This window comes from Paramormyrops kingsleyae, chromosome 7 (assembly GCF_048594095.1).
Source record: "Paramormyrops kingsleyae isolate MSU_618 chromosome 7, PKINGS_0.4, whole genome shotgun sequence".
NCBI classification, from domain to species: Eukaryota; Metazoa; Chordata; class Actinopteri; order Osteoglossiformes; family Mormyridae; genus Paramormyrops; species Paramormyrops kingsleyae.
In genome coordinates, this window is record NC_132803.1 from 23,742,804 (window position 1) to 23,767,534 (window position 24,731).

The 24,731-nt window shown below is 49.5% G+C and overlaps 1 protein-coding gene across 5 annotated transcripts; it reads left to right on the top strand.

Annotated features, from left to right (window-relative positions):
* Positions 1-313: 313 nt before the first annotated feature.
* Positions 314-24,367, top strand: sec16a (SEC16 homolog A, endoplasmic reticulum export factor). Of its 5 annotated transcripts, XM_023807898.1 has the most exons (32): positions 314-445; positions 1,727-4,166; positions 4,830-5,339; positions 5,573-5,721; positions 8,086-8,168; positions 8,597-8,738; positions 8,837-9,035; positions 9,962-10,136; positions 10,672-10,814; positions 11,428-11,489; positions 11,731-11,869; positions 12,342-12,584; positions 14,097-14,194; positions 14,357-14,438; positions 14,515-14,632; positions 15,062-15,173; positions 15,413-15,518; positions 15,760-15,900; positions 16,306-16,419; positions 16,791-16,995; positions 17,240-17,595; positions 17,698-17,745; positions 17,943-18,110; positions 18,793-18,873; positions 19,151-19,207; positions 19,315-19,435; positions 19,633-19,773; positions 19,907-19,998; positions 20,147-20,218; positions 21,528-21,587; positions 22,277-22,354; positions 22,898-24,367. In XM_023807898.1, the coding sequence occupies exons 2-32, from the start codon at positions 1,797-1,799 to the stop codon at positions 22,964-22,966; spliced, it is 6,534 nt and encodes a 2,177-aa protein (XP_023663666.1). In that variant the 5' UTR covers positions 314-445; positions 1,727-1,796; the 3' UTR covers positions 22,967-24,367. The 5 variants fall into 5 exon arrangements, with proteins under 5 accessions (XP_023663666.1, XP_023663661.1, XP_023663662.1 ...); XM_023807893.1 differs by having other exon boundaries at positions 1,727-5,339; XM_023807894.1 differs by having other exon boundaries at positions 1,727-5,339; positions 19,669-19,773.
* The last annotated feature ends 364 nt before the right edge of the window (positions 24,368-24,731 follow it).

Below are 24,731 nucleotides of genomic sequence, written 5' to 3' on the forward strand. Positions count from 1 at the left end.
AAATTTGTTATGAATCAAGGAGGAAACTGAAATGAATACCACGCACATGAAACAAGAGAAGCAGCTGAGCAAACTCGCTCTTTCACCCTGCACTGCCAGTCTGAACCTGTAGAGGGCAGTGTTCCGTTTTTGTGGGTCAACTTCCGGTCACTTTAAAGTGAACTTTGTAGAATATTCATTTATTTAATTTTAATCAATATAAACCGGATATTTTTGTAGTTTAATAGCCAGTGTGTGAGATTAAATGAAAAAAGGTTAAATTGTAAAAAACACGCAGATGACAGTAAAAGCCCTGTGTTTGGGGCGGTGACGTCTCAGGTACACGTCGCCCAGTAGGATGTGCTTTCCGAATATGGCGGCCGTGTGTCCGCTCCACGGTCCTGCTCTTTTGTAAGAACTTACATTTAATCCCGCTTGGTAGCGAGTTGGGTTTTGTCAGTTGAAGGTAAGCTTTCACGTTCACGGGAATATGTTAACGCTTTAGCGGCAGGAAGCTCCTGCCAGGGCATGGCGCTGGCTCTTTGGCTTGTTTATTCGGATATGCATATGCGGCTGGTGAGGCTAGGCTAGGCTAGACTAGACTGCGAGGTTCAGCGAAATGCAGCCGCTAACGTCCTGTTGGGAAACCGGATCTGTGACACATCATCGATTTCTGACCGCTTCGGACTTTCCCGTCTTATCGGTAAAGACAGCCGGGTGCCTGCGGCCTCTCGGCTCGGCTCGGCTCGGTTCGGCTCGCTGCGTCGCCGGTTGGGTCCGGACTTCGCCGATTACTTTTTCGTGTGCTGTCCCTGAGGCGTTCGGTGTAATGTCGGGTTAGCTTCCTCCGGCGACGCGCTCCTGACACACTTAGCTTTGCTGCTTAATCGCAGCCGTCGTTTCGCTGGCTCTGTGTCTGACAGCGCGGCGCAGGCAAGCCCCAGCCGCCCCGCACCCGAGCCCGCTGTCCGGGCATCGACACAGATTGGTTATCTATTATTAAAGTACGTATTTTAGGTATGCGCCAGTAATGTCGTGTAGCCGCTGTAAACGGGCTTCTTTTCTTAAAGTTGTCAATTTTAGATTTTCGTGGCATTTTATTTTAGGATTAACTACGGATATGTGTGTTACAATTAAGAAGCGAGTTTAGAAAATGGATGGATGGATAGCTATTTGAGACGTTAAGCTCTTTGGGACTGTGATGAGGCAGTTAGCGGTATAAGATGTTTAGATTGTTCTGCCGTATCTTGTAGACTTGTTTGGTGGTGTTTCTGTTGGATTTAGCGTGTGATTTCCCCATGGTGATAGTCTCTTATGGTGCAAAAGAGCATTCAGTCATTTAGGTATTACTGTGATGTCTAGTATTGCAAAGTCAGTGCTTGTTTATTTGCAAAATCTCTAACCAAGTTGGACTCACACCCTGTTGTTGACAGGTGCTTTGCATAGAAATCCCTAATCTACTTACCTGTCCCTCCTTATTTCTTGTTTAAGTGCTGTATTGTTGCTTCTTTATTTAAAGGAAGGGCATGGATTACCTCTCCTTGTTTGCACATTTATGGTCACCCAGCATTATATTTGGTTGCTTAGTGGGAGCTTTTATCTGATTAACTTGCAATTTTCACTCATTTCTACAGCTGTGGTATTTTACAGCAAGGCCCATCATAGGATGTTAACCATATTTTCAGTTGGTATGCCTCTTGCTGTGATACTTAATTATTACTGACTAGCCATTCTTCTGTTCCCACAGCTGAGTTCAAAATCAAGCCCTCCAAAGGCTAAATTCTGGAGTGAGGGTACTGCAACTTCGGTGAAGTGTTATGATGCAACCTCCGCCTCGGGCCGGGGCACCGCCTCCCATTGGGGGCATTCCCAATGCTTTTCGAAGGACTCGACCTCATAAGCAGCCAGGAAATCCCAGTGGGATGCTGGGGCCGGCTCAGCCCGTGCCGCCTATGACTGACCCCTTTGCATTTGGCAGACAGGCCCCATCCGGCGCCCCCCCTCCTGTGGGAAATCACCATCCGACCTCCAACAGTAACCTACCTGTGCAAACCCCACCGCCTGCTCCATTCTATTCGGGTGGCCCAGGTCAACAAGCACATCATCTGCCGGAAGTTGCCCAGGGTCATCAGCCCACGGTGGCTGGAATCAACAGCTTCGTCCCAGGAAATGTTGCATCCTCGGCCCCACCGCCCGGGCAGTTCCCTGGCCTCGCGACTTCGAATGCCCCCAGTGCAGAGGAAGGCTATTTGAACACCAAGGAACATGGATCCTATGTCGCAGCAGGAGCTCCACCTCAGGGTGTAAACCCATATCCCACCGGGGTTTCGGAACCTGCGTTGTACCAGCCCCTGGTTATGCCGCCAGCAGCGTCACCGTGGATGTCTGACCACGGGAGTCGTCCCCCTTCAGTCCAGAACTACTTCCAGCCCACCAGTGATAATGCACCTCAGCCTTCCAGTTCGTCCCTCTCAGTTTGTCCTCCTGATCCTTCTCAGCAAGCCCCTCCCCCAGTCCCTTCACCCCATGGCCCTTCCATAGCTCCTCCCCCTCAAGCCTCTTCTCCTCATACAACTCAGGCTGTTCCTTCTCCTTATTCTCTGGCCCAGAAACAGGCATATTCAGCTCAGCCAGGTTTTGGTGGTCCTCAAGGCATCCCCACTGGACCCGGTCTGCCTGAGTACCACAGACCTGAGGGAAACGCTGGTGTCACCCAGAACCAGAATTCTCAATTCCAGGCCCACAACTATTTTGGTCGGAACTGCACAGCACCTGACCCTTGGTTCACCCAACCCTCACGAGAGCATTTTTATCACCAGATGGGCGGGGGCTCGAGCGATAATCGACCGAACTCTACAAAAGATCAGCCAGGGCCGCCGCCTGGCCCCTCAGGCCCGGTGCCGTACGTTGCAGATCCTGGCACTGTTTCACTTTTTTTCAAAGAAAATGATGTTGAAAATGAGGAAACACTTGCAGGAGAAGGGAAGGCAGTCAATGGTGTTTCAGTTGGGGATACCTTTGGGGTAGGTTATGGGATGAACATGTTGCCCCCCAGTCCTCAAATGCCTCTTGTTCAGTCCCCGGCTGGATCTGAGGTCTCCCAGCGAGGGGGTATGAGCACGCCCGCAGACCGCAGTGGCCCATTTACAGCTGAGCCTGCCGCTCCGTGTGCAAATGACAGTGGATTTGTGAGCGGCACTCCGAAACATGAAAGACAGTTTGATCACGTGGAAAACCTGGAATGTGTGCCTAACCAAGAGGTTCTTCCTAGCGAGCCACAAAAAATGCCCCAGAATGTTAGCGGAAACACTGTTCCTGGGCAGGCAAATACCGCTGTCCATGGTGGTGTGCACTATGAGGGTGGACCAAATTTGGAGACCCCGGATTTGGCACCAGGCCCAGTCAGGCCTGAGAGTGTGTCATCCAGCTACAGCAATGTAAGCCAGGGGAGCATGTCTGGTGCTCGCCGCCCCCAGGGCGTAGTGGGCACCTTCATCCAGCAAGAGGTAGCCAAACCCCTGGAGGACTCTTCAGCTGGCTACTTTGAGCAGATTGACACTTCGCCTGCTGGAGAGGGCGCACAACAACGTGCGTCAGCTAAAATGAACCATGGCCAGCTCTCTCAGCCTGTGACCCCAAGTCCTCCGAAGCCCACTGGAATCTTTCAGGCCAGCCCCAACAGTTCCTTTGAGCCTGTCCATGCCCATAGTGTGGGCGTCAGGCCCTTTGGGGTCGACCAAGCTCGAGTGGTAGCCGAGAAGGGAGGTGGTGCTCATCCAAGGATAGGTGTCCCAGATGCTTCTCTGGGCAACCTGGAGCAGCCACCGGACAACCTGGAGAACATCTTCATGACTTCCACACAGCACCCGGGTGCAGGGGTTCCAGAGAAAAGGCCTTCTTCCCGTTCACACGGAGCTCGTCTTAAGTGCGAGAGCCCCGCCACCACGCTTTGGGCACAGAATGAGATGGCCATCGCAAATGCCAACGTTGTGCTGGCCCCTGCTGCCCCGCCAGTGCATGGGTTAGTAAAGCAGCCCAGTGCTGAGGTAATTCAGCCCCCTGAGGATGGCCCACTAGACCTGCAGGTTCCACAGCATGTTCATTGTCCCCCTGAAAGACCCGACCACCCGTCAGAGAACCTTGAGAACCCTCCAAAATTGGCTGAGGCTGATCCAAAGCATCCTCAGGCAAGTGTTGGCTATGCTTCTCTACTCGTTACTACCCCACCCGCGGAATCATTCCCCAATCAGCCTGTTTTGATTGCACCCCCTTCAACAAATTACTCTCTAATTCCACCAAATAATCCTCATTCAATCATCTCTAATGAAGTGTCACCGAATCCCGGGGTTGATGTCAGAAACCTGCCTTTACAGCAGCCTTCAGACATGTGTGTGAACACAATGCCGACAGGTCCTCCGATGGTTCCTAACCATCTGGAGCACTTTGCTTTACCAGTCACCTCTTCTGGGAATTTCAACTGCAGGCCTGCTCCAAATCCATCTCCTCTCAATTTAACCCCAGAGAGCAGGCAGGTCATAAAACCAGATAACCCCCCTGCGGTATCCACAGGCAGGCCAAGTAACTCCTCTCTTCCTCAAGCTGATCCTCTCGGGGGTCCCAGTCACTCTGCTCCCCCTGTTAATTCTCAAGCTCTGCCTCTTGCTGATAATCATAAACAGCCTACTAATTATGAGCTGCTCGATTTTGCGATGTCTTTCCCTCAGAGCAACCAAAACAAGGCTCCCGCTGCAGGTACTGTGCCTTCTGGTGTTTCCCAGCAAGCTCCATCCACGGCACCGGGACTGAAGACGGTCACGCCAGTCAGTAACTCGGCAGGTTTTTATCGACAGGTGACCAAAGACCCGCAGCAAGGAGGCAGTGGGGAGAGTGAGCCTCAGCCCCAGCAGTTGACTGACTCTGCTGTCCTGCCAGGGGGGGGCACCACTAGTACCCAGCTGTCTGCCTTGGACTCATCCCACAGGCCCGAGTCTCAGCCTAACCTTAATGCAGGTGGTGCCCCTCCAAATCCAACCTCTCAGCCTCCTGCACCAGTCAACCAGTATCCTCATCCCCCAATGCCGGGACAGGCCCCACCTGGACCAGGTGTTTCTGTGCCACCTGGGACTGTCCCTCCAGGGTCTGGTGAACCACATCAACCCCCTTACCCTCCCCAGCCAGGCAACTCCTCCAGGCCGCCTTCAGTGCTGGGTGGACCTCCGGGATATGGGGGCATGCCGCCAATGCCTGGACCCATGTATGGAGGATACTATGGGGGCGCCTATCCTGAGTGCATGGATGGCAGACCACCTTACCCCCCTCAGTACCCTCCCTCTGACCCCAGAGCACAACCATACTACCAGGTAGTTTTCTTCTTGTATTACTTGTTAGTCTTGGAAGTAAAATAAAGTACTTCCCATTGAATGCATTTACAAACAGCATCTGAGGCAGACTTGGTTTGTCTCTAAAGCTTGCAAGTTGGCAAAGGGAAACCGACAGCGTCGATGTAGTTTGGGTTCAAGGTTTACAGCGAGATAAAGGCTGCTTGTTTGTTAATGGGTGCCAGTTACCTCTGACGCAGAGCTATCGCACGCAGGATGATCCCTACCGAAGGTATGATCCGCGTTATGGCCGATATGAAGGACCCAACTTGGGTTACCGGGACACGGAGCGATACCAGCACAGGGAGCAGCCGGAGCGGCCCAGCTCTCGAGCCAGCCAGTACTCTGACAGACCCTCGTCCAGGTCAGTGCATTTTAACCACTTCTTATTCTGGGCAGTGGTGTACGCAGCCGCTTGCTGCTTTGCTGGCTAACCTGCTTTCAAAAAGCCACATTTTCTGAATGCTCATGCTTGCATTTACAGTTATCACAGAAAAAGCCATTCATTGCCTCAGCACTTGTACTGGCCTGTTAATTTGTTTAGGGAAGGTTAGTGTGAACCTAAATAAAACACTAATTACAATGAGCCATTTTCAGTGTTGTCTCGTCATTCATAGTTATCGTATGTGTAGCATGTCAGGTGTCGTCTCACCATTCACGGTTATCGTATATGTAGCATGTCAGGTGTCGTCTCACCATTCACAGTTATCGTATATATGTAGCATGTCAGGTGTCGTCTCACCATTCACAGTTATCGTATATATGTAGCATGTCAGGTGTCGTCTCACCATTCACGGTTATCGTATATGTAGCATGTCAGGTGTCGTCTCACCATTCACGGTTATCGTATATATGTAGCATGTCAGGTGTCGTCTCACCATTCACGGTTATCGTATATATGTAGCATGTCAGGTGTCGTCTCACCATTCACGGTTATCGTATATATGTAGCATGTCAGGTGTCGTCGTCTCACCATTCACGGTTATCGTATATGTAGCATGTCAGGTGTCGTCTCACCATTCACGGTTATCGTATATATGTAGCATGTCAGGTGTCGTCTCACCATTCACGGTTATCGTATATGTAGCATGTCAGGTGTCGTCTCACCATTCACGGTTATCGTATATATGTAGCATGTCAGGTGTCGTCTCACCATTCACGGTTATCGTATATATGTAGCATGTCAGGTGTCGTCGTCTCACCATTCACGGTTATCGTATATGTAGCATGTCAGGTGTCGTCTCACCATTCACGGTTATCTTATATATGTAGCATGTCAGGTGTCGTCGTCTCACCATTCACGGTTATCTTATATATGTAGCATGTCAGGTGTCGTCGTCTCACCATTCATGGTTATCGTATATATGTAGCATGTCAGGTGTCGTCGTCTCACCATTCACGGTTATCGTATATGTAGCATGTCAGGTGTCGTCTCACCATTCACGGTTATCTTATATATGTAGCATGTCAGGTGTCGTCGTCTCACCATTCATGGTTATCGTATATATGTAGCATGTCAGGTGTCGTCGTCTCACCATTAACGGTTATCGTATATGTAGCATGTCAGGTGTCGTCGTCTCACCATTCACGGTTATCGTATATGTAGCATGTCAGGTGTCGTCTCACCATTCACGGTTATCGTATATGTAGCATGTCAGGTGTCATCTCACCATTCACGGTTATCGTATATGTAGCATGTCAGGTGTCGTCTCACCATTCACGGTTATCGTATATGTAGCATGTCAGGTGTCGTCTCACCATTCACGGTTATCGTATATGTAGCATGTCAGGTGTCGTCGTCTCACCATTCACGGTTATCGTATATGTAGCATGTCAGGTGTCGTCGTCTCACCATTCACGGTTATCGTATATGTAGCATGTCAGGTGTCGTCGTCTCACCATTCACGGTTATCTTATATATGTAGCATGTCAGGTGTCGTCCCACCATTCACGGTTATCGTATATGTAGCATGTCAGGTGTCGTCTCACCATTCACGGTTATCGTATAGTCTCTCCATTCACGGTTGTGGTATATGTAGCATATCAGGAGTCTGGAAGGGCTGGCATACATATTGGTGGGTAAACAGAGTGACGTCACTGCACAGGGTGTTGCATGTTGTCTAGTACTGTGGTTCTCTGACTTTTTGCCTCGAGAACCCCCCAATTATTTGGCAGTGCCACTGTATGACAACCGCTGGTCTAGTATAAGGATCCACTTCCAGGGGATGTTAAAGTGACCAGTCTGTCACTTAGTCTGAGTGACGATAGAGGCTCCCTCTGAACCCTTTGTCGTCCTTCCATACTTCCCACGCCGTGCGTTTGCTTGGCTCTCACACCGTCGGCTGTTCACCCTTCAGCTGAAATCATGGTTGGCTGGAAACAGAACTCAGTATAACTGGATTAGCTATATTTCGAACTGATCTTACATAGTCAGTGAAACTCTAGTGTGAAGATCGCCGATAATTTCCGTGTCCTTTTTGAATGTATTGGCATAAAACTCTAGTGGTACCGCTCTTTGTCACAGTGCACATTTGTTATTGTTATTAAAATCCTTCTTCTGCAAAACGCATCTGTTTCTCAGTGTAGGGCTCCTATGTCTCAGTGGCATGTCACCATTACAAATATTATAATTTTTTTTCTTTTAAGCAATTCCCTTATCCGCTTTCATGCTTTTTACATCTGACATTAACCAGTGACCTGTTCTTCTGTGTTCATGTCCTCACGGCAGGCAAGGCTATTCTGAAGATTACCAGAGGGCGAACCGCAGTGCCTACGACGGATATTATGGAGACTATTACAAAAACTATGGAGGTATCAAGTCATGTTTTGTGATTGAGTTTGTCCCAAGGTCCTATGCAAAAGTCTCGAGCGGCCAAAGAAAACAATGCAATCATGTTGGTGTAAAACCATGATGGTTGTCAAAGTGTGTCAGCCGAAACATTCCAAGCCATCCAGCAAGATATCAAATACGTTTTTCTCGCTGTTCAACATGATATCATGATATCAGTGACTTTATGCAGAATAAACAAAATTGCTTATTGCTTGCTTATTTTTTGTGTGTTACCGTTCATTTGCACGTTAAATTGTGTTTTTCTGAGCAGATATGCACCTACCACCCAGATAAATAGCTTCAAGCGTCTCCTTAGGCTGTCTAAGACTTTGGCACATCACTGTAATCCTCTCTCTGCCTCCCCACTTCCCGGTTACTTAAAGATGGCCTGATTTTGTCCCCTTCTCAGATCGCAGGTGGGAGCATTATGAGCCCATGCCGGCCTTTGATCCTCGATACAGGGGCTACTACGACCAGTCCTATTGGTATAACTACGACCCTGAGGCCTACAGGGGCAGGGAAGGGTACTACAGCCAGCCCTATACCAACAGGTAGTGTGCCGGTGGCAGATTCGCGCTGGGCCACGGGGTATGGGGGGGATCGTGCCAGCCACTGGCAGTGGGAGAACGCCCTGTCCGCTGTGCTGCAGGCGTGAGACCTACGATGACCAGTGGCGCTACGACCCACGTTACGACTCCAGCTTCGACGAAGCCTACGGCCACCAGCGGGATGCTTACGGTGACGAGTGCGACCGGCGCAGCGTGCACAGTGAGCACTCCACCCACAGCCTGCGCAGCTCGCGCAGCCAGCACAGCCGCAGGAGCAGCTTCAGCTCGCGCTCACAGCCGGTACGTGCATCTGCGTTCGTGCTAAGGGTTAGGGTTAGGGTTAGGGTTAGGGTGATCCTAGTTAGGTTTTGGGTTTTGGTCATAGAAATAAAGGGAGAATCTCCACTGATAGGAATACATAAACCGTGTATATGTGTGTGTCTTTGTGCGTCTGTGCATGTGTGCCTCCATTAGAGCGCACTGAGAACAGGATGAATGAGAACAGGAAAACAGCCTTGTGTATGTCACAGTACATGTCTGCATATTTCAGGATTTTTCACGTCATGTGTCAAGGTTGATCAGAACAAAAAGGCATTGTTCTCAGAAAATGCTGAATTTCTGCCATTTGTTTGTTTTATTTGGCTCAATTAGAAGCCTTCACAGTATTACGGAAATTAACTGTGGTGTGTGTGTGTGTGTGTGTGTGTGTGCTTGCACCTGCAGGGGTGGTTTTTTCAGATTTCACACATTTGTTGTGCTTCTGCCAGTTGTCTGTCTGCCTCCTGATAAGTATGCAGCCCAGAGGCCCTGCCTTCAGTGGCCGTGGCTGTAGAGCCATGCGTGGTGTTTCCAATGCAGCAGTGTGTCGTCTTAAATGTCGTCTTAAGGCCTGCAGTCAGGTGTTTTCTTTTTTTTTCCACTAGAAACACAAATATTTGAATACCAAGATACATTAGGATTAAATAACTGTTTTTCCTAGACGATTCCAGTTTTAAAAATAGCCAGCGTTTCTTGGCACATTATGCCTCTAAGCGATTTTACTCCAAATGAGAGCCAACGCTGTCCAGGCTTGTTTTTTCTGCAGTCCCCCCCAATGAATGTGGCAATAATAATAATAATAATAATAATAATAGTAATTATTATTATTATTATTATTATTAATATAATTATTATTAATAATACGATTATTATTAATATTATTATTATCATCTGTCTTCCCCTGGCAGAGTCAGTTATACAGGAGCCAACAGGACCTTGTGTCTGCGGCTTACGAGCCCCCTGGCCAGGCAACCAACCTCTCCGTGGACTTCTCCTACGGCCAGTACCCTGACAGCACGGATGCAGGCTACCAGTACCCTGCAGGCTATACTGCCGAGGGTGGGTGGCCGGCTGTCGAGCAACGTAAGTATGCTTCCCAGCTCTGTCAGGGCTGTCGGTTAGCGGCCTGCCGCCTCCCCGGCTCTCTCAGGGCAGTCGGTTAGCGGCCTGCCGCCTCCCCGGCTCTCTCAGGGCTGTCGGTTAGCGGCCTGCCGCCTCCCCGGCTCTCTCAGGGCTGTCTGTTAGCGGCCTGCCGCCTCCCCGGCTCTCTCAGGGCTGTCTGTTAGCGGCCTGCCGCCTCCTCGGCTCTCTCAGGGCTGTCTGTTAGCAGCCTGCCGCCTCCCGGCTCTCTCAGGGCTGTCGGTTAGCGGCCTGCCTCCTCCCCGGCTCTCTCAGGGCTGTCGGTTAGCGGCCTGCCTCCTCCCCGGCTCTCTCAGGGCTGTCGGATAGCGGCCTGCCGCCTCCCCAGCTCTCTCAGTGGTAGTCAGGGTTAAGCCAAAATTTTGTGTGGTTTTGCTGCAGTGCGGATCAGACAGTTTGCATGTGCAGGATTTGATTACTAGGCTCTGGTGAAGCACAGGTGTTTTCTGACTCGCCCCCCCACCCCCGCCGCCCTCAGCACCGCCCCGCCCCGCGACCCCTGAGAAGTTCATGATGCCGCACCGGTGTGCCAGGTTCGGGCCCAGCGGCCAGATGGTGCAGGTTCTGCCCAACCTACCATCAGCGGGACAGCCAGCGCTGGTGGAGATTCACAGCATGGAGGTGAGGGAGTACGCCTCAGGCTTCCCGGATCTCTGACACTCAGGGGCCCCTGATTAGCAGGAGCGATACAAGCAGGAAGCGTGTGGCTCAGGTTATGGTGCTGTGGCTCACCGGAAGGTCGCCGGCTCAAATCCCAGGGTTGGCTCAGTGATGTCACCATTGGGCCCCAGTTGTTCCAGGAACTGACTGACTGCTTTCTCCTTTAGATATCACTAGGGATAAAAGTGTCTGCTGAATAATTAAATGTGAAATGAAAATATATAAGAACAAAGGAGTTGAGATGCCAAAAATTGGCTTTAAAGAGACATTGGTGTGACAGGTTAGATGTGGGTTTTTTATTTAGTGATATTTTTTTTTGTGGTGAAGTGGCTTGACATGTTTGATTAAAAGCAATTTTTGTCTTTTTTTTTTTTTTTTTTTTTTTTTAAATCTTGCTTGTTAATGGAGTGTTTTTAGCAAACAGCCTGTAAATAAAGTTCCAGTTTTCACTAAAGAATGTGTGTAAGTTGTCCCCTAGTGATAATGCTGTAGGTTTCTATAGATCTTTAATGGCTGTTTAGGTACCAGCCTCACAATTCCCCCCCCCCCCCCCCCTCTTCTTTTCTGGTCCCAGATCATGCTGCAGGACTTACCAGAGCAGGAGGAACTGCGCTCCTTCCCTGGACCTCTGGTGAAGTAAGCCCTGCCTTCCTATTCTCAGCAGGAACAATCCGCCTGGTTTAACATGGGGAGGCTACCTAGTATGTTTCACAGCCTTTGAGCCCTATAGCATATGCCAGAAGATCCTGGCTAGTTCTGTTAATCTTGAGGCCTGTGGGCATCCTGACTGGATGCTGGTGTGTGTCATGGTGGCATGCATACACCTAGTGCTGCCTGGCCAATCCCGGCAGAGCGTCATCTCCGTCTCTCCCTCCAGGGATGAGACGCACAAGGTGGACGTGATCAAGTTTGCCCACAACAAGTCTTTAGAGTGCCAGCGGGACGACGGCCTCATGGACAAGGACTCGGCCAGACTCATCTGGGATTTCATCATGCTGCTGTGCAGGCAGAACGGGGTCTGTGTCCGGCGTCTCTCCGGGGTTTACAGAAGCCGGGGCTTCAACCTGTACTCGCTCCCGCGACGCGTCGTGTCCGTTAGCCTAAGCCAAGTAGAGTGCGCTAGTGATTTCATTGCCCCATTATTGTTTATTCAAAGCTTCGCTTAGGTCAGGTCAAACTGTCACCTCAGCCATGTACATGTACACAGCAGAAGGAAATGATGTTCCTCATCTACCCATGCATTCATGACAGGGCAGACGTTACAGTGCTAATTTGCAGTCAATAAATTTAGATGGAGAGGTAGAGTCACTCAGTCGTTGTATAGCGGCATCTCCTGTCATCTGATGATTTGAGTAGCTTGTTTTTTTATTTTTTTTAAAGTCCACTGCAGTTTTGACATGAAGAATGTTAGACGTTTGCAATAGGCAGAGACTGTGTTTCTGTGACGCTCAGTGAATGTCTTGTTCTGTGACTGGTTTTCTCCTGCAGACGGTGGTGGGCACGGACATCGCAGACCTCTTGCTGCGGGAGCACAGGTCCGTGTGGCTGCCGGGGAAGTCGCCCAACGAGGCCAATCTGATCGACTTCACCAACGAGCCGCTGGAGCGTGCGGAAGACGAGCCGGGCTCGGGGCCGCTCTCGCTGCTTTCCGACACATTTATGACAGTGCCCGAGAACCCAGGCAAGGAGACCGAGCGCTTCCGGGAGCTTCTGCTCTTCGGCAGGAAGAAGGTGAGACCGCCCCCCTTCCCATGTCCCTTTCTGTACCTGCCTCTATCTCTGTGTCGGGGGAGGTCGGCTTATGGTGCGTTTCCAGTGACATACAGGAATGGAGCCTTGCACAGAAGAGAAACCTAGTTACAGCGCAGTTCCGGCATGGTTTTCCACTGCAGAGCAGTCAGCTCAGTACAGGCAGCAGTGCCGTAAGACTGAGGAGTTGCTTATCAGTTTTCACATCATGATTTACTGTGTGCTAATTTCCTAATTGTCTAGCACATCTGTGAGAATCGCTATGTTATGTCGGCATCAAACACTAGTGGAATTAGTATTCACTTGTGTGAATTTGCATTACAAATCCATTGTATTCAGCTGTTCCATAAAACTTTTTTTAAACAGGAGGCTGGAAATATTCAGGTTCCAAGTTATTTGGAATGCATCAATACATCAAGATGACTGATACAACTAATAAGAATAGCATATAGAATATGCCCTTTTTTCCTTCAGACAATCCATGTGCAGAACACCGGTATCTCTGTGCATTTTGACCCATCAGATGGTGACACAACCAGCTCGGTTTGGTCACACTTTCAGCCCTGATAGTAAGCAGGGTCCTGTCAGCGCGGGTACAGCTCGGGTATGGCTTGGGTTCTTTACAATGGAAAACCACCAGATTGCGGTACAGCTCGGGTACGGCTCAATTCTCGGTGGTAGTGGAAAAGCACCATTAGAGTCCAACATGAGTCTTTAGGGTTCAACGTAGGGCTACAAGAATGATTCCTGGTCTTAGAGGAATGTCTGAAGAGGAGAGGTTAGCTGAGCTGAGCTGAATTTGTTCTGCCTTGAGCAAAGGAGACTAAGGGGGGACATGATCCAGGTATATAAGGGTCTGGATGCTGTTCAGCCAAATGGATACTTCAATATTAATTTAAATACTAGAACTCGTGGCCATTGGTGGAAATTGACAGGAGAACATTTGAAAATGAATTTGAGAAAGCACGTCTTTAACTATACGCTGTGTAGAGTATGGAATAGTCTTCCTGCTAGTGTAGTGCAAGCGAAAACCCTGGGTTCCTTTAAATCAGAGCTAGATAACATTTTAACAACTCTGAGCTATTAGTTAAGTTCTCCCCAAACGAGCTTGATGGGCCGAATGGCCTCCTCTCATATGTAAATTTCTTATGTTCTTATGTTTAATTCCAGTATAAACTGCTGGTAGTTTTGAAGTATTTGCGCGTCATGCAGCCTTTTAGGGACTGTGTCTCGCCACGCTGTCCTGTACGGCTTCTCTGTTCTAATACAGCACTGGTCTTAATCTGAGGATGGGTCTAGATGTCTTTTATGACAGAACCGTCCTTGGTTAAATATTCTTAGTGCTCCTCTGAGAGATGTTCTGTTGCAGTTGCTTCACATAACCGGCCAGTGACTTGCAGGATGCTCCCTGTTGGCCCTGCTGCCCTCGTCTTGCTGTGAGAGAGCCTGTGCCAGTTAGCGGCACGCTAATAAGGCGCACTGCTTTGCTTTTAGGATGCGCTGGAGTCGGCCATGAAGAACGGCCTCTGGGGACATGCCCTCCTGCTCGCCAGCAAAATGGACAACAGGACGCACGCGCGTGTCATGACCAGGTAGGGCACCCTGGTCGTTTTTTGTTTTTATCCTGCATTTCAGATGCTTTTTTGTGGCCATCTTTAATGCAGATGCATCGCACCTTGGACTGACGGGCCGGTTGCTGCCTTTCACGCTGCCTGTGATCGTTATCGTTTCTCCTGTCTCTTCCTGCCTCCCAGGTTTGCCAACAGTCTTCCCATCAACGACCCGCTGCAGACGGTGTACCAGCTGATGTCTGGGAGGATGCCGGCTGCAGCCACGGTGAGTTAGGTCCCGCCGGTAATTCTGTGTCTGCTGGGTACTCTCTGTTCTGTTAACCCCTGCCACCCCTCCATAGTGCTGTGGAGATGAGAAATGGGGAGATTGGCGGCCCCACCTGGCTATGGTGCTTTCGAATCTCACGCACGCCCTGGACCTCGACATGCGCACCGTCGCCACCATGGGGGACACCCTGGGTAAGGCCCTTCCCCATCTTGTTCATTTGACCCTGGAGGACAGACTCCCCCTTTGGGTCTGGTTAGGGTTAGGGCTTCCTCTGCTGCCCCCTGGAGGACGGGCTCCCCCTTTGGGTCTGGTTAGGGTTAGGCCTTCCTCTGCTGCCCCCTGGAGGACGGGCTCCCCCTTTGGGTCTGGTTAGGGTTAGGGCTTCCTCTGCTGCCCCCTGTAGGACGGGCTCCCCCTTTGGGTCTGGTTAGGGTTAGGGCTTCCTCTGCTGCCCCCTGGAGGACGGGCTCCCCCTTTGGGTCTGGTTAGGGTTAGGGCTTCCTCTGCTGCCCCCTACAGGACGGACTCCCCCTTTGGGTCTGGTTAGGGTTAGACTGTGATGTGTGACAGGAAAATGGCTGCTTTGTCTCAGGCTAAATCTGGGCCTGTTTTACCTTCAGCTTCCAAAGGGCTGATTGACGCAGCTCATTTCTGCTACATGATGGCCCAAGTCGGCCTGGGCGTTTACACCAAGAAGAGCACGAAGATGGTGCTGATTGGCTCCAACCACAGGTAAGCCCCTCATGGCATCCTTGCTAAACGGGCAGCACTTTTGTTTCTTAAAGATTTGTAGAGGTGCATGGTGTCCATTTATACAGCTGGATGCCTCTTGGTCGCTCAGCATCAGTCCCTATCGGACCCTTTGACGCCTCAGCAGCTTTGACGCTGCACATGGTCTCAGAATTCTGAGTTTCATTCTCCTCAGCTCTCATCATACATGCTTCTTCACTGGTTTCTCTTTGCCCCCCCAGCTTGCCGTTCTTCAGGTTTGCCTCCAATGAAGCAATCCAGCGGACAGAGGCCTACGAGTACTCCCAGTCCCTTGGCTCTCAGCCTTGCTCGCTGCCCAACTTCCAGGTGCCCGGTGCCTTTCTCACGATCGTCCAACATATGGATCTATGGATGGCTCCTACAATGCAGACTCAGCTGCCTGCACAAAAATCTGTTGCTCCTTGACGAATGCAGTCTTCAGCAAACTTAAACTTTAAAGACTAAACCTCATAAAAGATTTGAGGGTTACTCATAGTGAAATTGCTGCCCGTTTATGTCTGACATGACCCCTGACCTTTGACCTCTGCTCTTCCTGTTCACCCTGCAGGTCTACAAGTTCCTGTATGCCTGCAGGCTCGCTGAGGCTGGGCTCTGTGCGCAGGCCTTGCATTACTGTGAGGTCATCTCCAAGGCCGTGCTCAGCATGCCCTCTTACTACTCCCCGGTGTTCATCGGCCAGCTAATTCAGGTAGGCACACCTCGGACAGACGCTCTGCTCACACCGGCCTGCGACGTCGCAGTCAAACCCTGAAGACCTTCAGGTGTAAACTTTGTACTGGTATTGGCATTCCCTTGTTTTTTGACAAATACTTGATTTGGGGGCGGTGTTCCATGAAGCTGGATTTCTCAGTTAACTTGGCTAACTTGAGCTAGAAGTCATGATTGTCCAATGGGAATGATTCTTTCTTTCTTGTTGGTGTCGCTGAAGTACCTGTTGGACTCGCACACATTGGACTGACGGTCCTGTCCTACTTGGGATAGCCTGTAGGCCTCCTATGACCCTAAGCAGTATAAGCAATTCGGACTTGGATGGATGGTTAAATGGTTTAACGCTGAGGTTCTGCCACTGACCGCTGTCTCCCTGCTCTCACAGATGTCCATCAAGCTGCGCTTCTTCGACCCGCAGCTGAAGGAGAAGCCGGAGCAGGAGCTCTTCGTGGAGTCTGGCTGGCTGGTCCGGCTGCGGCATCTAGATGGCCAGATCAGGGTGGGTGTCGGTGCCAGAATCCGCACTCTGCGGACTTTAGCCGTCATCTGCATACATAACCACTGTGGGAGAGACTCTGGCCTCCTTGTGTTATCAGCCCTGATCCTTTCTGGCTGCCGTGCGCACATGTTTTCATTCCGCCTCGTGTTTTTAATTATCACGCTAATTAAACGAGGTTAGCCTTGTATCTGGGTTCTGAGGTTGTTTAGTAGATAAGCCAGATAAGATTTAAAAACAGCCAGCCTCTCTCTCTCCTCCTGAGTGTTGCTCCACTGGCGTCTTAATCACGAGTTCAGACCCGTAATACCGCACACATGTATGTGCTCGTCATTCTGTCCAGTGAATGTGTTTGCCCACTCTGCTCCCTGCAGGACGGGATGATTTCTTACAGCTCGGGCAGGGAGACCCCCCAGCAGTATGCCTGCAGCACACCCAGCTCGGAGTTCGACCATCCGTCCCCCCCCGACCCTATGGGCATGCCCATGGACAGCTCGGCCAATCCGGACAATGCGCTCATGACGTCACTGCTGCCGAACCCAGGGCCGCCCCTGTCTGGGGTGCAGCTCATGCCGCCAGGTGTGTCTGTGTCTGTCAGCTTGTCTGTCTTTCTCTGTGTCTGCCTGCCTGTGTCTGTCTTTCTCTGTGTCTGCCTGCCTGTGTCTGTCTTTCTCTGTGTCTGCCTGCCTGTGTCTGTCTTTCTCTGTGTCTGCCTGCCTGTGTCTGTCTCCACTGTGGAGATGCAGTGTGTTTCTCTTGTATGGTAATATGTTGTCTGGCTTGCCAGCCCCTAACCTACATGTACCCCTGGCCTTTCTCCCAGCGCCCCCCACCATCCTGGCTGATAGCGTGGCTTCCGTACCCCCGGCTCTACAAGTTGGCGATGGGGTCCAGTTCTACCCCGTTCCGCCCAGCCATCTTTGTCCAGTTCCTGGCCCTGTACCTCCCCCACAAACCCAGATGTCTGGAGCTGTGCCCCCCACCCCTGTCTATGCCCCGCCCTACTCAATGGAGCAGACGTACCCTGTTCTTCCAGCACCCTCGCAGATTTCCCACGTAGAGTCACCCCCTTCGCCCCTGGGGCAGCATGTCCCCCCCCAGACCTCATCACAGCCAGCCTCCCCCTCCAGGAGCAGCTTCACCCCCCAGATGGACTTCTATGACAAGATGGAAGTCATGGTGAGCAGTAGGTTTCTGTTATCCCGGGGTGCTTGGCGGCCATCTTGGCTTTAGGGCTTGCGTGTGTTAAAGAGCGACGCGTCTGCCTTTGTGTCTGACCAGGGTCCTGGAAGAAGGTCAAGAACAACTTCACAGTCCTCAATGCATACGGTAGGGTATGCATTATTTACGGACCATCCTATACTTTCTCTCTTACAAGGTCCATCTGATGTTCCCGTTGATCTTTAACCTTTCTCTGGCCTCTAGCCCGTCCTCGGATCCACACTCCCTGCCAAATGTCTTTCCCGCACTTGCTGTACCTTTCAGACCCCCCCTCTCTGAAACATGCGTGCTCTGTTATCACACAGGGTCAGGGGCGGCGCTCACGCACCACCTCCGAGTCGTCCACCCATTCTACGGGACGGGAGAGGAGCAACTCCATGGCCAAGCCGTCCCTGCCCACCCCTGAGCCCATTCCGGAACAGCCCCCCCACCAGGATGCACCTAAGAAGCAAAAAAAGGAGTCTCCTAAAAAGGTGCCGGAAGCCGGCCATGCGGTGAAGATGAAGCCCTCTGTCTGACAGACACTGACGCATGATTACTCACAGAGCTGATTAGCATAATATGCTAAAAATAACAGGACTTTCTTTGTCTACACAAATGTTAGGAAGTCTGACGTAAGTTCTCAAAAATGTATTAGATATCTGGCACAAGACCAGTATTTGTGAATCAAATGTTAACTCTTAATCGGGAACATTAGTTTGAACACTGTATACGAAAAATGTGTATTTAATAGTATATATTAGTTTTTCCCAACCTAGTGCTTGGGGACCACCAGACAGGCCACATTTTTGCTCTTGCCCATCTCCCAGCACACCGAAACCAAGTATTTCGTGTTCATGATTGGCTGGGAGCTGGGAGGAAGCAAAAATATGGGCTGTCTGGGGGTCCCCAAGCACCGGGTTGATGGTATGTAGTTTTTTGTGTAGTGTAGTTTACTGTACAGTACAGTGGGAGTAAACGAACCTATGAAGAGTGGACGTCGGGCGTCCGGGCCGGTGGGGGCGTCCGGGCCGGTGGGGGCGTCCGGGCCGGTGGGGGCGTCGGGCGTCCGGGCCGGTGGGGACGTCGGGCGTCCGGGCCGGTGGGGACGTCCAGGCCGGTGGGGATGCCGGGATGTACGGGCCAGTATTGATCGGGGTTCCTGGGTCTTTCCAGGGAAGCGGCAGTGGGTGGCTGGGCTGGTTCTATCGGAATAGAAGGAATGAGGCCCATCTGCCGGATGACAAAAACAAATCGGTGAGAAGTCGGTCTTACAGCCGCTGTGGATGCTTCACAAGTGCTGTAGTCGTAAAATATAAGGAGAAAGCTTTGGAAAGTAGCGTATTTGTTTGCTCAGAACCTACGTATGAATTGTGTCACAGTCAGGTTTAAGGAGACAGTACACAAGCGTTTGAGTCAGCGACATTGAATTTCTATTATCATTCTTAATGCAGCCTTTCCATATCTGTGTATCATTAAGAAATTGATATCCTTTCACGTTCAGTTTAACTTAGAAATCTAATATTTTTAACAGATAGTCTGGGATCCTCAGAAGAAGCGATGGGTGAACATGGACGAACCTGAGGAGGAGGTATTTAATATATCGATGTTGGATGCATGTTGTGATTAAAGGCTGTTCACTTCCTTCTAGAATTTTGACGTGTTGGTGTTGACATTTTTTTTTTCCCCTTTCCGCAGAACAAACCACTGCCGCCCCCCCCATCCAGCTTCCCCAAAATGGCCCCCCTGGCAGCGCCTGGGGGTGCAGCTGGGCCGCCAAGTGGTGGACCACAAGTCAACATGTTTTCCAGAAAAGCAGGTGAGTGTCTTAATTTTGGTGTGGGAAGACAGGGGAGGGTCTCTCTCTAGGAAGAGGAGTGCTAGATTCTTCCATTAATTTCCCCTCTGCTGTTTCTCTGGGCTCTAAGCCTGCTCAGTCAGGGTGGGGGGTGGGTGGGGTCCTGTAACCTGAGAACCCTTCGCTGCTTCTTTCCACTGACCTATTAACTGTCGCAGGCACCAAGAGTAGGTATGTGGATTTCCTGAACCCAGGGGGTACCAGCAGCAAGCCTGCAAGTTCTGTTCCCGTTCCAGCAGACCTCTTCGCACCCCTGGCCCCCATGCCCATGCCCGCCAACGTCTTTGTACCTGGTGCAGGTCAGTTGGTGCTTAATTGACGTAGGAGATGGTTTGAGGATAGACCAAGAATTGCGCCAGAAGAGAGACTGATATCTGCAATTGAAACTGAAAGTGAAATTATATGACGTGTCCCACCCCTCCCCCCATGCAGCCCCCGATGAGCAGCAGCCTTTAGAGGGCAGTGTGCCAGAGGCGAGTCAGCCTCCAGGTCAAAGCCTTCCCAGTTCTAGTGCAGCACCACAGGTGAGGTCACCATCATCATAGAGGCAGATCTGGGTCACTGTGTAGGCGGAGCACCACCGCTGCATGACACAGATCCCATTTTTACCTCATTTTAGAAATGTGTATCTTCTCTGGTCCGTAAATAACACATATTTGACTTGGTTCCCAGATGACTAAGCAGACACTTTACCCTCCTGGCCAGGAGGGGGCACCTGTCATTGAAGGGACTCAATCCGGGGAGGTAACGTGCCACCCAGACATTTCTTGGAGCCGCTTTACTCATCTGGCCATCCTGCTCACATCTACCACTGAAATATACAGTAGACCGATTCACTGTTAGGGCATCCACTCATCTAGGCTGCATCATTTTCATAGCTGGAACAGACCATTAACACTTGCATGTAAAATGTTGACTGTTACTTAATGATACATTACTTAATCATGTTTCTGTGTGTTTCAGCTTGACCTCATCAAATGTTTTAATGGAATCTTAGATACCTGTTAAACATCTACATTCAAAATCTGTTTATTGATTGATGTTTACCCAGATGTTATTCTGGACGTTTTGGATTGATTCCAAAGTGCCATGCTAGCTGGCTTGCCTCAGTTAGGCTTCTCTGCTAATCCTGACTTTCTGCATTGATTTCCTGCTTCTTGTATGTCTGCAGTAAGGATCATTGTACTGGTGTGTTCTTTAGCAGAAAGATGTCATTTGAGAATTGTAGTGGTCAGGGAAACCTTCCTGGCTTTAGACGGCAAAGGCTGTCTTTCCCAAGAGCAGGCAGGTAGAGAGAGAGATAAAGGAGGGATATAATCTATTGATTCCAAGAGGAAAATTGGTCTGTTGTTCTTCAGATGTTATCTTTCTGAAGTGGAGTTTCATCAGTTGGACAACAACTACTAGCCCGTGTCTAATCAACACCTGCAGACCTGCTTCTTGCAAGCTCCAAACTAAAGTAGCTATCCAAGAAGCCTTAACTCTAGGCAGTGCTGTTAGATTAGTGTGACATGTATAGCGGCCATGTGCTTGGCAGGATGTCCTAGGAATTGCGCGCCCTTGCCTTTGGAGGCCCTGCCTTGTGGGCGTGATTTGCTAGATTGCATGTCTTGATGTCCGTTGGGTTTCTCCATATTGTCGTGTTCATCACAGGATGAAAACTAGAGCCAAATTGGCACTTTGGAATCAGTCTGCTCTGGATATGAAAATATTGAATATTGTAAATATGTCACATATAGAGCCTGACTTGTCAATTTAGACACTGAGACAGAATACTATAGAATACATTTTAATACAGAACACTTAATTGGCTATGTGCTGTTCATAGTGATGACCTGTGCTTGTTGCTGGTTACCTGAAGGTCGGGTTTGTGTCTCTCTCCCCCCCCCACCCCCCTTGCACTTCCCGGCCCTGACACACCATCCCCCAACCCTTGCCCACCTTCCCAACCCTAAAAACCCATCCCAAAGAAGAGCCTATGGGCTGACACGTGCATGTATTAATTTTGGCTTGTCGTCTGTTTCTGTTCGTTTGTTTATCCTTGCCGTTTTAGCTCTCGCGTTCTAGCTCAATGAGTTCTTTATCACGTGAAGTGAGTCAGCATTTGAACCAGGTACATCCAGCAGGACGTCCTCTGCCGCCCACCCCTGCTCCCGCCCCCAAATTCCTACATGTGTCATGCTAAGTCTGCAGTCCTTACATGTCTGCATCCTCTGTCTCCAGCAAGGGTCTGTCCATGCTGAATAGGCCAGACTGTCCACTTTCTAGCTTGGCAAAATCACTCCAGGCTTGAATTTGCAATGGATTTATGCTAAGTAGGGAAGGCTGTGGTTCTGGGGTCACCTTAACCCCTTCGTGCTCTTGCATTGGACCTTTTGTCTGTCGGTCTTGGCATGAGTTCATAGGGATGCAGGCTGAAAAGTCTCATTATTGCACTGCTGGAGACAGAGGCCCCGAAGCCGCTGTCCTTGTCACCCTACTCATACAGCCGTGTGCCCGTCTGCATTAACCCCTTAACGCTCCGCATGCTTCCGTTAACATTAGTGGGCATGACATCCATCGAGCCGCCTTTTCATCTACCACACCGTGCTGGGATGGGAGGAACGTTGCTGAGCTCTTAGGGGTTCATCCAATCCGCGGCCCCCCTCCTCATTTACTTCATAGACCTGAGTAAAAACGAGGAGCTCTTTGGGTGGAAGCTAAACTGACCCGCGGTTTGGATTTTATGGGGGGAAAAAATCAAGTTCCCAAGAAATTTGATTTCTGGTTCTTGGTCACCGTGGTAACTTCTGGTTCCAACAGGTTCCCACCCAAACACCAGTTCAGGGTGGGCCGTCGTCTGGAGGCGTGACTTTCTACAACCCCACTCAGTTTGCACAGGTATGTTTTGGTGTCTGATGTTGTATTGTAAAATTTGTGGGAATCTGATGGGTTGTGGTTCTTTAACTTAGAACGCCTCAGTCTTCATGGTGTCATCTAAAATGAAGATGCATTTTGTTGTCATCACAACATAGCAGATATGATCAGTGGACATGTTGGCAAGGGGTTGGGGGCTGGAAATATACCCCCAGACCTATATATAAGCTACACTCAGTTAACAACTGTTTATTCTTAAGTAGAATATTCTGGCAATAATTGCGTTAAACGAGCATACTAAAAGCAGTAGTTGCCTAAATTTCAGCCAAGTACAAATATTAACTGAAAATAATATTAAGCTGTGATGTAAGTAAAACTAAAGTTGCTGTCACTGTGTCAGTGCATGAAGCATAAATTAAATGTGGTCATACTATCAATTTTTCCAGTTTGACGTTATTGGAATAGACTCCATGATGCAGATGAATAGAATGCTTGTCAGTGTTATATTCGTATGTGTCAGATTTGTAAGCTTTGGCTCATTTGTATTCTCCCCTCGCCAACCCACAGCCAAGCGCCTCCACAGGCGCAGCCAAACAGGGTCGTTTTGGCCAGAGGAAATATCTAGCGATGAAGTAGAGGTCGACAACTTCAGAAGAAGGACCCGTCTAGATCTGTGGCAGGATCTCTCCTGCTGAGATGGTCAGTTTTTCCAGAATTAGGACAAGAAGATGCATTAAGTTCATCTGCTGTCACAACCAGTGAGCAATGCTGATGCAGAACGGCTACCACCAAATCCACAGCGCCTCTATTCTCCCTCAGCCCTAAATCATTATTGCTGGATTTAACCTCGACTCATTTGCTATGTGAAGTATGTAGCTTGAGGTCCAGCTCAAAAGATTATCTTATATCCAACTGGAACTAGGAGTGGCACAGTGATCTTGGAGACAAATTATCGAAAACTGCCTTGATTTTAGGGTAGCAAATCGCTACTACAGATGCATCTGGCCTTGGCTGTCTAATGAAGTTGAAAAAGACAATAATCAAAATGTAGTGCCCTGACTATGACGAGTAGAAATTCAGGAAGAGTGGAACCTCTGTCATTCACGCCTCCTATTTCTGTTGTTTCCTACATTAATGTCACTGAGCTCATGCGTCATATTTCTGTGTCTCATTTAAAAGATCTCAGACCAAATCAGTTTGTCCAAAACCCCCTGGTACTTGTGTTGAGCTTGTGATCCTATGCTGAGAAGGAGCTGTCAAACTCTCTTCCAGAGCTGAACTGTGTGATTTTTTTTTTTTCTTTTTTCTTTTCTTTTTTTTTTTTTTAAGTGCAATATTAACCTTTTGTTTTTCTTGTCACCTATTTTCAGTAAGATTTCTTGATGGGACAACAGCCTGAATTTAGTCTAGTCTACCTAAGTGGTCTTGGAGTGATGGAAGGTTATTTTAAGATATTTATTGGATTGCCAGCCCAACATCTAGCTATCAGTAGCCATGGTCTTAATTTCTCAATAATAGCATGTTGGAATCCAACTCTTATGTCTTCGAGGAACTGAGTGAATGATTTCTACAGCAGTTTTAGGATTGGTCACCATTTTTAATTGTCACGTGTATCCAAATAATTTGTATATCTGTTCAGATTGTATTTATGACCTCTAGTCAAAAGTGTGCAAAGCAACTAATATTTCTAATTTATCCATTGTATGCCGTAGATTTGCCATTCTAATCAGTTATAGTAAGCGCTTCAGTGTATGAATCATGGAAACAATTGGAGTGATAAGCGATGGAGATCTTGCTCTGACTACAGTCATCCACCTTTTTTTTTTTTTTCCTTTAACTGTTGTGATTATTTCCCCGAATTCATATTTAATGTATGCAGAATCCTTTTAATGTAGTTCCCAAGCTCTTTCTACATAGACCACTGAATACTTTTGACATAAAGTCCTTCATTTGAAGGAGCCCTGTTGTGTTTCAAAATTGACACTGTAAAATTCTTGGGCAGAATACAAAATGAATAAAATATTTTTGCGCTCTTGATTATTTTGGTTGATTTGTGTGTCAGACTCTGAATGTCAGGTCCAGCCTTGTCACACCAGACCTCAAATGCTTACGCATCTGGCGTGACCCGATTTCAGAGTCTCACGCTCACACACGATGAGATGGCTTGGGCATCTGGTCAAGATGCCTCCTGGACGCCTCCCTGGTGAGGTGTTCCGAGCATGTCCCACTGGGAGGAGGCCCCAGGGAAGACCCAGGACACGCTGGAGGGACTATGTCTCTTGGCTGGCCTGGGAACGCCTCGGGATTCCCCCAGAGGAGCTGGATGAAGTGGCTGGGGAGAGGGAAGTCTGGGTTTCCCTGCTGAGACTGCTGTCCTCACAACCCGACCCGGAAAAGCGGT